The 14,467-nt window shown below is 44.3% G+C and overlaps 1 protein-coding gene across 2 annotated transcripts in view; it reads left to right on the top strand.

The window, feature by feature from the left end:
- The window catches only part of LOC115659231 (syntaxin-binding protein 4-like), a 118,258-nt gene that overhangs the window by 90,312 nt on the left and 13,479 nt on the right, over positions 1 to 14,467 (top strand). For both annotated transcript variants that reach the window (XM_030579150.1, XM_030579151.1), the window contains exons 13-18: positions 2,920 to 3,016; positions 3,791 to 3,918; positions 4,734 to 4,826; positions 5,510 to 5,575; positions 9,784 to 9,972; positions 10,940 to 11,056. In XM_030579150.1, coding sequence (XP_030435010.1) covers positions 2,920 to 3,016; positions 3,791 to 3,918; positions 4,734 to 4,826; positions 5,510 to 5,575; positions 9,784 to 9,972; positions 10,940 to 11,056 — 690 coding nt within the window. The remainder of the gene's footprint in view (positions 1 to 2,919; positions 3,017 to 3,790; positions 3,919 to 4,733; positions 4,827 to 5,509; positions 5,576 to 9,783; positions 9,973 to 10,939; positions 11,057 to 14,467) is intronic.

Consider the following 14,467-nt stretch of genomic DNA (forward strand, 5'->3'; position numbering starts at 1 on the left):
TAACTCGGACATAGGTTAGGGGTTTGTTATAGAAGTGGATGGGTAGGGTTCTGTGGCCTGCTTTGTGCAGGAGGTCAGACTAGATGATCATATTGGTCCCTTCTGACCCTAAAGTCTATGAGTCTATAAGCCATCTAGAAGTATTTGGTGGAAAAAATGTTTTTGTTTTTTTAGGCTGTTAATCTCTGGCAATATGCTATTTATTTTAAATTTGGTGGTATATTCTCAAATCAATGTACAGACTGTACCTTGGTGTACCATGGGTATGCACTGAGATCCCATGGACACACATGTGGACCTACGAATATATCTAGGTTTCTCAGCTTGAATCTTTCCCAATTCTGTTGCACAAACATTATATTCAGGTTCATGATGTCAGGTGTCAGTGAAAGGCATTGGGGTTAGTATGTCACTTGCTTTCAGGAGAGATTAAAATACCACGAACCTAGTTTGACAGAATCTGGTGCCTGCCTGTTTGCATAGAATAAATCTATAGCACTGGGTCATGTGACCTAATCTGCACCTACATCATCTAGTGCTGGATTCAGTCTGCTCTAGCTGATTCCCCTTTATTCTAATCCAGAGCCTGACCTGGGTGTACAGAGCTATTAATAGAAACGTGAGTCATAATGGGAGGTAATGGGAGATACAGACACAGTGCTCAAAACATTGATTACATTATTAGGATCACAGAGTTCATCCAGTGCAATTAGGTTCAAGTCCTAATCTGATTAATGAGATAGAGGGATAATAGGCTTCTACCAAACTATCTGAACAGGACTCGAGAAAAAATGACACTGTTGCACCATATCTGAGTTCAGTTTCCGGTCAAGAAGTATGTGCACCATTCCTCCAAAATTCTGAGATATAGAGGGTGCCAGACCTGAAACAAGGACGACACAGTGTGGCAGCATCACATGGATTAGAACCTACAGGCATTTGAATTCTCCCGGCTTGGCTTTCTGTCCAGAGAGCCCTTAAAATCTCCCATGTCCTCCTATAGTAAGGTTATTGTTGGCGCTAGTGTTATACATCTATAGAGAGCTTTTGATTCAGAAGGACCTCCTTCCGCTATCTATGAGTCCAATCCTGCTCTCATTGAAGTTGAGCATTTTTTACCACAATGGTCTAAATTCTCATTACACTAACCTACACCCATTTCATGGCCCCTTCATACTGCTAGAGCCATGTAAGTGGGCCTTAGTGTAAGGGGACGTCTACACTGAAACTGCTACAGCTGCAGCTGCGCTTCTGTACCCCTACAGTGTAGACACTACCTACGCTGATGGGAGGGGTTTGCCTGTTGGGGTAGGTAATCCCCCTCCTCAAAAAGCAGTAGTTAAATTTACAGAAAAATTCTTCCATCGTCGTAGCACTGTCTGCACCGGGGGTTGGATAGGCACACCTACGTCTCTCAGGGGTATGAATGTAGATGTAGTTCCCAGTGTAGACCAGCCTTAAATAAGAATCAGGCCCAATATAACAATGTGTCAAGTTGTGCTTGAAGTGCTGAGGATCTAAAGGATGTTGTGGGGTTTTCCCAGTTAAAGTGTTTTGATAAAACATTCCAGTCCTCTTCAAAGGATGCAGACTGGAACTTACTGGTGACTAAATGGTGAGGCCTAATTAACTTGAGAGCGTCCCTGGGGTTTCTTATTCTCAATCATTTTATATCAAATATAAACACCCCGCTCACCTGTACTGTATTTCTTGTAGTGTGATGGATACAGTCTAGAAATGTACCACCCACCCCAAAGTTATTTCCTCACCCAGGCTTTTGTATAGGTACAGTGGCTGTCATGAGTATCTGGTTCTGTTGTTCCTTTTGGAGCTGATACAGCTTGCTCGGCAAGACATACCTTTTCCAGGCATAGACGCTAGAGTTTGCTGCCACCTCATGGTGTACGAAGCAGTTGCCTTTTCAGTTTGGGAATTCCAGGAAAGTCAGGACTGTAGCAGGTGGGCACAACCTTTCCTGCTAGAAATGCACAATGCTTCTCAGTTAGAATTCAGAGTTGTATTTTCTCATTGGTCTCTACCTATTCTGGCTTTAACACAAAGTTGCTTCATGTATAAAGAGCACAGCACACTTTGCCTTGCACTTTACAAGCTGTGTTTCTGAATGCCATTTTATTTCCCCCAAGAGGGATTCTCCAAGGTTCTGGGCCAAGCTGGAGAAAATCCAGAATTTCCCATATGTCTAGTGGTTAGAGAAGGGGACAATACATGGCTTCTAATTTAGGCTCTGTCGCTGACTTGCTGCAGAATGGGACCGTGCATTAGTCACTTAGTCTCCATGTCCCTCAGTCCTGTCATGTATAAAATAGAAATAACTTGGATTTGTTTGTCTTGTGTTGCTGCAGTGAGGTTTGATTAATTAATGTTTGTGTCTTCTACACAAATTAAAGAAACAATAATAATAATAACTTAGCTCTTTGACTGGAAGGCGCTATGGAAGTGTAAAGTATTATGACAAATGCCTTCTGCAGAAAAAAGCAGTGAGACTTGTATTGTTTGCACGCTTAAACCATGCCGAAGACTCATGCTGGGGAGTGAGAGAGCGAGCATAAATGGGCCCTGAAAGGAAGGTGAACTCTTAGCAGCACAGCCTCAGCTGGTGGAAATTGTCCATTGGTTTCACCGGAGCGATGACAGTTTACATCAGTTGAGGATCTGTCCCATACCCTATATGAAGTGCTCAAGGGAAGAGATCAGAAGAGATGCAACATGGTTCCAGATCTAGATGAGGAGGTGACATGGAGACCTAGGCCAGACCTGCCCCTGAAAAGTCAGGTTTACGGTGTGAATGATGATGAACTTGATGATAAATCCAGCTCAGACTGCCCTCCCTCCAACTCTTTCCAGAAAACTTGCATTCCTGTGGGGGTTATTCCGTGGACTTGTTGCTTCTGTTTAAAGGTGCTGCAGTATCTGGGTCTGGATGTGACCGAGGAGAAGAAGAAGCAATTACGGCAGAGTCTGATCACAGATTCGCAGGGAACAGTGGCCTACGGAGGTGAGCAGGGTGCTGCTATGTGCAATATGAGACAGAAGGCACATTTCATCCCTGGTATAGCACCATTGACTGCTCTAGGACATGAGACATGCCACCTAGAATAAAGAAACAGACACGACAAATCCTGTTTCTTGGCAGGGAGTTAGACTAGATGTCCCTTGCGATCCCTTCTAACCCCATGGTTTGGTGCCCAGACAGGTTTTAGTTCAGATGCTATTTTTTCAGTAACTGGTCACACAAGAAAAAGGCCTCTGACTGGTCCACATATAAAATGGGAGTAACAGAGAGGGAGTGCACAGGCCCCTTCTCCTCAAACTTTCAGCCTGCTCACCAGCAATGGCAAAGGGAACCTGCAAAAACAGAATGACAAACCTGCTTTATGAGGTTTGGTCATGTAACTCTTTTGTCTCCTCACTGAAGTTCCGCATTGCTTCCAAGTAGTTTCTCTGATGAAAATGCTAGGTGGTGGTTGTGTTTTTTTTTTTAATCCTAAGCAATGTTTTCTAGAAAATTGGATAGAGGTCTCTAAACCATGGCTAGCAAAAGCATGCTGCATACGGACCATGTATTCAACATACAGAGATTTGGGATGGGATAGAGAACCTTCTCTCTGCTGGCTGTGGTTGGGTTTGCTATAATGTTTGTAGTGATGGACATGAAATGTGTTACCTTCTTCTAGATAATCTGTGGCTTTTGTGAAAGTTGGCTGTGTAAACTCAGTTCCAGGCACTCTCTCCTCATACTGTGACTATTCACTCTCTTTTTCCCTCATAGATTTTCTTCAAGCACTCAGGGATCTGCTGCAAGATGAGCTGGAGGAGGCTGGACTTGACGCCAGTTCTGTGCTCTTCACTCAGCATGAAGTGGCCAGTTTATTGGATACATCTGCTTTTCACTCTCTGGTCAGCCTTAGCCAAATATTGTTTCTTGCTTCTCTTCCTAGCCTACTGCACCCTGCCTTGGTTCCAAAGCTCCTCTCAGATCAAAGACCTTCTGGGTCTTTCTGTGAGCTGATGTAAGAGAAAGGTATATACCATAAGATGATTTGGGACCAAGTAGCTGTGTCCTGAATTCTTGGTCTGGATGCTAGCTGTAAACTGTAGAAGAAAACGCGACAGTGCTGTCTTTCTCCAAAGGGCAGACAAGGCAAAGACAAATGGGCTAGCTTTCACTTATGCTTTAGTTATAGAAAAGAGAGGGTAGAATTTCATCCCTTAATCATAAAGCTTAAAGGAAATCCCATAAAAGACCTGATTTCCTATGCTTAATGAATAAAAAAAAACCCTATGTAATGGTTTTAAGAAAGCTGCTGATGTCAATTTTCTAGCCATACAAAAGAAAAAAAATTACCATAGTAAAGCCATTCAAGATATTTCATTGCCTAAAGGGGCCATCTTATGTCACTTTGATGGTGATACAGAAGGAAAATTAGCCATGGTGAATCCATTCCAGCTATTGTCACTTCAGTAACGCAGTGAGAATTACAATTGTTCCAGCTGTCTCATGGCGTGCAGCCTGAACTCCTATGGAATACAAAACCACAATTAGATTATTTATTGTGACACTTGTGTCGTTTTGTAAAAACACAAACTGTCTTTGAAAATTATTTTGAATAATGATTGGTTGGGGTATGTCAAAAGTATTCATGCGTTGTAACCCCATGCTCATGGTGAAAGATAGGCCGAACTCACTCACTGTGTGCACCAATGTGTTCCAGTCTTTTGATTCCGTCAGCTGTACCAACGGTGAGGAACTGGAACAGCTTCAACTGGAAATAACAGATCTGCGGCAGGAAGTCCAAAGGCTGAAGGTAAGGCTTATTTTTTGAGCATGTTTTTCCATAACGATTCAAATATAGTGGATGTAACAATGTGACAATTAGGCAGGTCTTCTGTGTGTATCACGCCTTTACGTTTCTAGGCATTTGTTGGAGGCAACCACCATTTTGCGTTTAGTTCAATGCGCGTTGTTACAGAGGAGACACGTGTACTGTGCTTCCTCTCATCGAGACTTCATTTTTGTTCTTTCTTCGGTTTTTTTTTCCTTAAAAAAATGTTTAATGTGCTGAAAGGGTATGGTCACTCTTTTTTTTAATGGAAAACCCTAAAAGAAAATAAACATTTTTAAAATATCCAAAACATAACACAAGTAATTCACATCTCATATTAAACCTAAATACACCCCCCACCCTCCCGATATAACCTAATATTGGCAGCTCAGCTATTAAAAGCATGATGGTGACAAGGTGCATTTTTCAGATACATACAAGCTGTAGCCAATGAAAGGCAATTGCAGAGTAAGAGTGCATCTAAAAATATGGCTGTTGTAAAGGAGAGCTGCAAGTCCATAGTTGCATCTAGTGAATTAATTCAAGACCTATTTCCTGCGTTATTCAGGAGATAGCCAGGTGATCAGTGTTCCATTGTTGCCTTTTCATCTGAGTGAATATGCTATCAAACATGATGCCTGACCAAGTGAAAATCTTCCTCCTAGTCTCTTCTGAAGGAGGTGGAAAGCAGCAAGAAGTCAATGGAATATGAACTTCAGAGACTGAACCAGGTTAGTTTAGAGGTTACTTGTGAATTGTCCAGTGGCGGCACTAGCCTGGCTCCATGGACGCAATTGCACCCACAGAAATCAGGCCCAGATGTGCTCTTCTACAGGCAGGATGGCCGGGGGTAGGGGTAGGGGCAAAATCACACCCTCAAGTGTCCTGCACCTGTTGTTTCCATTACCTTAGCCAAAGTGCAATAGGCAGGCTCTGTTTTAATGTTCTCTGGGATACGTCTACGCTGCAATAAAGAACCCACGACACCGAGTCTCAGAGTCTGGGTCAATTGACAGGCTCTTGAGGCTCGGGCTGAAGGCCTGAAAATTCACAGTGTAGACATTTGGGCTGGAGCCTGGGCTCTGAGACCCATCCCCCTTGCGGGGTTTCAGAGCCAGGTTCATGCCCAAATCTAAACGTACATAAGAACGGCCACACGGGGTCAGACCAAAGGTACATCTAGCGCAGTATCCTGTCTTCCAACAGTGGCCAATGCCAGGTGCCTCAGAGGGAATGAACAGAACAGATAATCATCAAGTGATCCACCCCTGTCACCCATTCCCAGCTTCTGGCAAACAGAGGCTAGGAACACCATTCCTGCCCATCCTGGCTAATAGCCACTGATGGACTTATCCTCCATGAACTTATCTAGTTCTTTTTTGAACCCTGTTATAGCCTTGGCCTTCAGAACATCCTCTGGCAATGAGTTCTACAAGTTGACTGTGCATTGTATGAAAAAATACTTCCTTTTGTTTGTTTTAAACCTGCTACCTATTAATTTCATTTGATGATCCCTAGTTACTTGTGTTATGAGAAGGAGTAAATAACACTTCTTTATTTACTTTCTCCACACTGGTCATGATTTTATAGACCTGTGTCATATCCCCCCTTAGTTGTCTCTTTTCCAAGCTGAAAAGTCCCAGTTTTATTAATCTGTCCTCATATGGCAGCCGTTCCATACCCCTAATCTTTTTTTTTGTCCTTTTCTGAACCTTTTCCAATTCCAATATATCTTTTTTTGAGATGGGGTGACCACATCTGCATGCAGTATTCAAGATGTGGGCGTACCATGGATTTATGTAGAGACAATATGATATTTTCTGTCTTATTATCTATCCCTTTCTTAATGATTCCCAACATTCTATTCCCTTTTTTTGACTGATGCTGCACATTGAGTGGATGTTTTCAGAGAACTATCTGCAGTGACTCCAAGATCTCTATCTTGAGTGGTAACAGCTAATTTAGATCCCATAATTGTATATGTATAGTTGGGATTATGCTTTCCAATGTGCATTACTTTGCATTTATCAACATAGAATTTCACTTGCCATTTTATTGCCCAGTTACCCAGTTTTGAGAGATCCTTTTGTAGCTCTTCACAGTCTACTTGTGACTTAACCATCTTGAGTAGTTTTGTATCATCTGCAAATTTTGCCACCTCACTGTTTATCCCTTTTTCCAGATCATTTGTGAATATGTTGAATAGGATTAGTCCCAATACAGACCCCTGGGGGACACCACTATTTACCTCTCTCCATTCTGAAAACTGACCATTTAATCCTATCCTTTGTTTCCTATCTTTTAACCAGTTATCAGTCCATGAGAGGACCTTGCCGCTTATCCCATGACAGCTTACTTTGCTTAAGAGACTTTAGTGAGGGACGTTGTAATAGGATTTTGAAAATCTAAGTACACTATATCCACTGGATCCCCCTTGTCCACATGCTTGTTGACCCCCTCAAAGAATTCTAGTAGATTGGTGAGGCATGATTTCCCTTTACAAAAACCATGTTGACTTTTCCCCTACAAGTGATGTCATCTATGTGTCTGACAATTTTTTTCTTTACTATAGTTTCAACCAGTTTGCCCGGTACTTAAATCAGGCTTAACAGCCTATAATTGCTGAGATCACCTCTGGAGCCCCTTTTAAAAATTGGTATCACAGTCGCTATCCTCCAGACATTTGGTACAGAAGCTGATTTAAATGATAGGTTACAAACCACAGTTAGTAGTTCTGCGATTTCACATTTGAGTGTCTTCAGAACTATGGAGTGAATCCATCTGGTCCTGGTGACTTATTACTGTTTAGTTTATCAGTTTGTTCCAAAACCTCCTCCAATGACACCTCAGTCTGGGTCAGTTCCTCAGATTTGTTACTTAAAAAGAATGGCTCAGGTTTGGGAATTTCCCTCACATCCTTAGCCATGAAGACCGATGCAAAGAATTCATTTAGTTTCTCCGCAGTGGCCTTATCGTCCTTGAGTGCTCCTTTAGCATCTCGACCATCCAGTGGCCCCCTAGGTGTTTTGCAGGCTTCCTGCTTCTGATGTACTTAAAACAAAATTTTGCTATTACTTTTTGAGTCTTTAGCTAGTTGTTCTTCAAATTCTTTTTTGGTCTTTCTAATTATATTTGTACACTTCATTCGCCAGAGTTTATGTTCCTTTCCATTTTCCTCAATAGGATTTAACTTCCACTTTTTCAGGGATGCTTTTATGCCTCTCACTGCTTCATTTCCTTTATTGTTTATCCACAGTGGCACTTTTTTTGTTCTCTTACTATATTTTTTAATTTGGGGTATACATTTAAGTTGAACCTCTATTTTGGTGTCTTTAAAAAGTTTCCATGCATCTTGCAGGGATTTCACTTTTGGCGCTGTACCTTTAATTTATGTTTCACTAACTTCCTCATTTTTGTGTAGTTCACCTTTCTGAAATTAAATGCTATAGTATTGGGCTGCTGAGGTGTTTTCCCCACCACAGGGATGTTAAATTTAATTATATTATGGTCACTATTACCAAGTGGTCCAGCTATATTCACCTCTTGAACTTGCTCCTATGCTCCACTTAGGACTAAATCAAAAATTCCCTCTCCTCTTTTGGGTTCCAGGACTAGCTGCCCCAAGAAGCAGTCATTTAAGGTGTCAAGAAACTTTAACTTGCATCCCATCCTAAGGTGACATGTACCCAGTCAATAGGGGGATAGTTGAAATCCCCCATTATTACTGAAGTTTTTATTTTTATAGCCTCTCTAATCTCTCTGAGCATTTCACAGTCACTATCACTATCCTGGTCACGTGGTTGGTAATATATCTCTACTGCTGTATTCTTATTATTAGAGCACGGAATTACTATCCATAGAGATTCTGTGGTACCATTTGGTTCATTTAAGATTTTTACTTCATTTGATTCTACGCTTTCTGTCACACATAGTGCCACTCCCCCACCAGCACGACTTGTTCTGTCCTTCTGATATATTTTATACCCTCGTATTACTGTGTCCCATTGATTGTCCTCATTCCATCACGTTTCTGTGATGTCTATTATGTCAATATCCTCATTCAATACGAGGCATTCTAGTTCACTTATCTTATTATTTAGACTTCTAGCATTGGTATATAAGAACTTTAAAAACTTGTCACTTTTTAGCTATTTCCCATTACATGATGTAATTGAATGGGACTCTTTCATTTGACAGCTTCTCATCAGATCCTACCCGTATTTTATCATTTTTCATCCTCTCCTCCTTACTAGGATATAGAGAATCTCCATTAATAGATCCTCCCTAAGGGATGTCTCTGTCTGAACCACATGCTCCTCCGCACCTATCAGCTTTCCCCCAGCCCTTAGTTTAAAAACTGCTCTATGACCTTTTTAATTTTAAGTGCCAGCAATCTGGTTCCATTTTGGTTTAGGTGGAGCCCATCCTTCCTGTATAGACTTCCCCTTTCCTAAAAGTTTCCCCAGTTCGTAATAAATCTAACCCCCTCCTCCCTACATCATCATCTCATCCACGCATTGGGACCCTGCAGTTCTGCCTGTCTAACTGGCCCTGCATGTGGAACTGGAAGCATTTCAGAGAATGCTACCATGGAGGTCCTGGACTTCATTGACTCAACATCTACATGGCAACTTTTAGCCCTGCAGTCCAAGCCCTAGAGATGGATCTGGTGACCTGGTCCAGCCGCAGCCATGCTGCAACTCCTTTATTGCAGTATAGACATACCCTGGGAGGTTCATACGTGTGTGGGTTCCAGCCCTTTGCCACAATGACATGGAAGTTGCAAAGGAAAAATATTCATAATAGATGAAGATTTTCTGCATGGTACCATGGGAAGAACAGCAGCAGCTTTACTATGAGCAGCTCCAGGAACACTGATGGGTTGATATATCGGTGGCTGGTGGGGAAGCTGTGTTAACAAACTCCCTGCCAATTCCAGAAGGCGCTGGACTTTCTGTCTGAGAACCGGACCCTGCACAGCAAGCTGCAGGTGGCGGAGGTGGTGCAGCAGCAAGCCCACAGTGCAGAGCAGGACTATGAGGAAGTGATCCACCTGCTAGAGGCTGAAATTACTGAGCTGAAAACTCAGCTAGTAGGGAAGAAAACAAAGCATGTCTCCGAAGCAGAGGTAATGTACCCCCATGGCCCAGGAGGGGATGGCTGGGGACTCAATGGACCAGCTGGAAAAGCCTCTGGCTCTTACTTTTGAAGCAAAATGTAATTGATAGATTTATTGTAATTTGTAAAACGGAGGCTGGTAGAGTCCCAAAGCTCATGTTGATATTTAATATGATCTCCAGTGACCAGATCAAAAGAAAAGGCATCCTCCACAACAATTAATACCCAGGCTAGCTCCTCTGTTAATCATTGCTCCACTGACGCTGCATGTGCACTAGCTGAGAATCTCACCCCACCCTCCATCCCTAAGCTCCAAACTCAGGCAAAAACCTCAGAAGAGAGATGTGTCTTGTACCAGACCTGAAGGTCAATGACAGTGTTAGTGGGCTAGCATGGGGAGCAGATTCTGGAATGGGGGCCTTCCATTAAGAGTGCCCAGCCCCCAGGTGGTTCAATGTAGGGTCTACTACCCAGCTGATCATAACTATCATGAGTAACGGAGAGAGCCACATGGGAGCCAGGTCTCAGACTGAGACCACACTAAGGCAAATTAAGGGGCAGGCCAGTAGATGTGAGATGTGTCTTTGCCAGCTGCTCCTACTTAGGAAGGGCAGTCCTTGTATTTTAATTAAGTACATTATTTCTACTTACTCTGCCCCTGCAAAAAGTCTCTCTCATAGTCCAATGGAATTTAAAGGTGCATCTTCCCTTTCTGTCCTGTAATTGGGCCCGTTTGTCGCAGCTGTGGGAGCCTATAGCATGTTCATGCCCCTGTCTTTTTCCAAGCAGCCCTGAGAACAGTACTGGAATGAATGTAGCCCTGCTGCCACTCTGTGGGAAGTTCTATCATCACTGAGGACCTAGCTGCCGTCCGTGTGCTTCTGTTTTCAAGCCTGTTGTTAAGTTGGTGCCTCCAAGTGCTTAAAGTGGGTCGACGCTAACTCCCTTCTCTTCCCACCTCCTTCTTTCCACCTCAGGGAGACATTCTGGAGCTGAAAAGACGGCTGTCCCTAGCAGATGGCCAGTTGCAGAAATCTGAAGTCATGCGGAAGCGCTTGGAAATCTGCAACAGGAAGCTGCTCCTGTTTGTGCAGGTGAAGTATTGAAATGTGGCCACTGTCTATGGGAGCCGTACTTAGCTGGTTTACTCTGCCTTCTGTTACCATGGCAGTCAAAACCACTTCCTGTTCTAGATGTTAGATCCTTTATTCTTCCATTGGATCCTGGAAAGATGCCCTCTGTTAGTGTCAGGAGAACCTACTCAGTACAAACCTCCCTAGAACTTACATGTGTGGGAGCTCAGTATACCTAAGGGACTAAAATCTGCCCTCTTTTACTCGTATGCAACCCTCAAGAAACCCAGAGACTAGGCCCAGAATTCTGATGGTCCCTGTTGTATTCCACTGAGGGTTTAGCATGTGCACCATGTGTCCCGAGTTGGAGAATGTGAAGGTGGCGTCTGTTGGTCTGGGCATGTGCCCAGGCTCGCCTTGTGGTTTCATCCAAGGTGATAAAGGGTGGGGACCACATCTCCAGTTTGTTCTCACCACTGCTAAAAATTCTGTGCCTTCATCTCTTATGCACCTTTATATACATTGTAAATAGTTTTTAGAATTTTAGAGTTTTATAGAACTTTTTAGCTGTTTTAACATTGTTTTAGTGAGCAACGTAGATCAATCAGGGGTTTGTTTCTCTACCCGCTCCTTCCTATCCACTGTACCAATGAGCAGGTACTAGACTACGTGCAGAACACTGGGCTTCAAACTCTGTGCCTCCTGCCAACGTTCCCTTTTGGTTAGTGACAAACACCAACGCTGCCTCTAATGTTTGGGGGAAGCTCACAGTGCATCCAGGTGTACTATCTGCCAGTCCTTCCCCATCCGTACCCAAGAAGGCTGGCTCCCGCCTCTGGAAATACCTCATGAAAGTTGCCATGAGGCCTCTCTTGGATCTAGGCCAAGGGACTGACCCCCCCATATTATTGGCCTGAAACTGCCGGGAGTGTGCCTCCTGCTGCCAAACCCAAATCTGGCACCAGCGGTACACCCACCATAGAACCCATGCTGGGGCCCAGTTGGGAGGTAAAGAAGCCATATCTGTAAGCATTGGAATAAGTCTTCCAAAAAAACGAAGAAAGTGGATAGTCCTTCCATGAGTTTGAGCCAGGGAGAAAGTATGCTGTAAACCACACAACAAAAAGTCCCACAAGCAGGTGATCCAGCAGTCCTGAGCACTAGACCACAGGGACTGTCAACATCGGTGCTCCCAAAGATGCAGGATCTGCCCACTCTGGGGAAATCTGCAGCACGACAACCAGTTCCGAATAAAGAAAGGATACCTCTAACACCAGGGAAATTGAGAACAGTGTTTGAGCCCAGGATGTCTTCGCCATAATGGAACTGGGTTCACCATGCTTGTTGGGACCCAATACTTTTAGAGAGACTATTTTCCCCACTCATGATATACCACCACTGTGAGACCCCTCGCCTCCCGCTCCGACGGTCTACATACTTTCACTGGCTCTGACGGTATCACCAATGGAACTGGAGCCCACCTTCTCATCCTCTGATAAGTTGTATGCCGGAGAGGGACCGTCGATGTTGTACCAACTGTACATGTACTCAGAAAGGCTATCCCAATCTTGGCAACACCCTCTACTCCAACCACCATGGAGCCACTGGTTCCCCATGCCAAGGGGACTACCTCAATACCCTCTGGATCCAGCCTTCTGGCCTTATTGGGACCCTGGTCCTAATACCCCCCCCTCAGAACCTTCCCAATCCACAATGGAGCTTTCATCTGTCTCCCCATTGAGGGCCCCTTCTAGAAGGCACTTGGATCTGTTGCTGGAGGAGGAACCCCTGAGCCTGGCGAGATTTCCTTCCTCTTCTCCTGAGGAGGCAAGGATTACAGCATCCCCTTCACCTCCACACAACTTTAGGCAGTTCCAAGAGCTACAGTGCAGAGTCATGGGGGAACTCCACGTTCCCCTAGAGGAAATCCAGGATACCCAGCACCAACTAGAGTCACGTTGCCTATTAATGATGCCATTCTTGAACTGGCCAGGACAGTATGGAACACAGCAGCCATGTGCCCGCTTACCCCGAAAGGGGCAGAAAAAGTCTACTATGTTCTGGCTAAGGGGTCTGAGTTTCTTTTCTCACATCCAACCATCCTCCCTCACCCTCCCCAATCTTCCTGGTGGTCCAAGCAATGACTGAATGAGCCAGACAACAATGCCCGTGCTCCACACCATCCAACAAGGAAGGCAAATGTTTGGATCTTTTGGGGAGTAAAGTCTTTTCCTCAGCCAGTCTCCAATTCAGGATTTTGAACTATCAGGCGTAACTAGCCAAATATGACTTCCTGAATTACAGCAAACTGGAGGAATTTGCTGATGGACTTGCACAACTGAATCGGATCTGTTTCCAGGAGATTTAGAAAGGGAAGCTGGTGGGCAGAACAGAGCTCCAGTTGGTGGTGGATGCGGCCGATACTTCTTCCCGCGCACTGGCTACGAACAAAGTTGTGCATCAGGAATCTTGGTTTCACTCTTCCGGTTTCCCTTCGGAGGTGCAAAACACTGTTGCAGACCTCCTCTTCGATGAATCCCATCTTGCCTTAATCAAAAGATGGATGATTCCATACATACCCCCAAGGACTCCAGAATCACCCTTCGCTCACCAGGCATTTACTCGCCTGCCCCAAAGCGTAAGTTCCACCGCCTGCCACCCACACATCGCTACAGGTCCCCTGAGTTTTACTATCAGAGATCTTACAGGCCACCAGGAAAATGACAGAAACCCAAGAGATCCCACCCTCTACCTCACAGCTTCCACCTCTGGCTAAAGACATTTCTGAGTCAATCTCAAGAGCTGTCAACCACTTTGCCTACCACCTCACGATCACCCTACCCTCTTCGAGGGTCATCTAGCTCTCTTCTTCCAAGCTCAGAGTGCAATAACAATGGACAAATGGGTGCTGAATATCATCCACCATGGCTGTATGATCGAATTCATCATGCTGCCTCCACTAAATCCCCACTCTTAATCCTTCCTCAGGGACTACTTTCACGACAGCATCCTCACCCAAGAGGTGAACCCCCTACTACAGTGGGGAGCGGTAGAATGCATTCCCCCAGAATATCAAGGGACAGGGTTCTAGTCAACTTACTTCCTGATACCCAAGAAGAAAGGCGGATGGAGACCAATCCTGGACCTCCAATATCTCAGCTGCTTCATTCGCAAGCCCGTTTCAAATGGTCATGTTGGCAGCGATCATCTCATCCGTAGAAAGAGGCTTGCGTTATATGACTCTCGATATGCAAGATGCTTATTTTAACATCAATATCCATCCAGCCCATGGGCGCTTCCTGAGATTGACAGTTGGCAACCACCATTTCCAATACAGGCTGCTCCCCTTTAGAATAATCCCCACCATTCCCAAAGTCTTCACCAAGGTTTTCTCTGTCATAGCAGCCTATGTCAGATGTTATTGAGTCTTGG

This window comes from Gopherus evgoodei, chromosome 10 (assembly GCF_007399415.2).
Source record: "Gopherus evgoodei ecotype Sinaloan lineage chromosome 10, rGopEvg1_v1.p, whole genome shotgun sequence".
Taxonomy (NCBI): domain Eukaryota; kingdom Metazoa; phylum Chordata; order Testudines; family Testudinidae; genus Gopherus; species Gopherus evgoodei.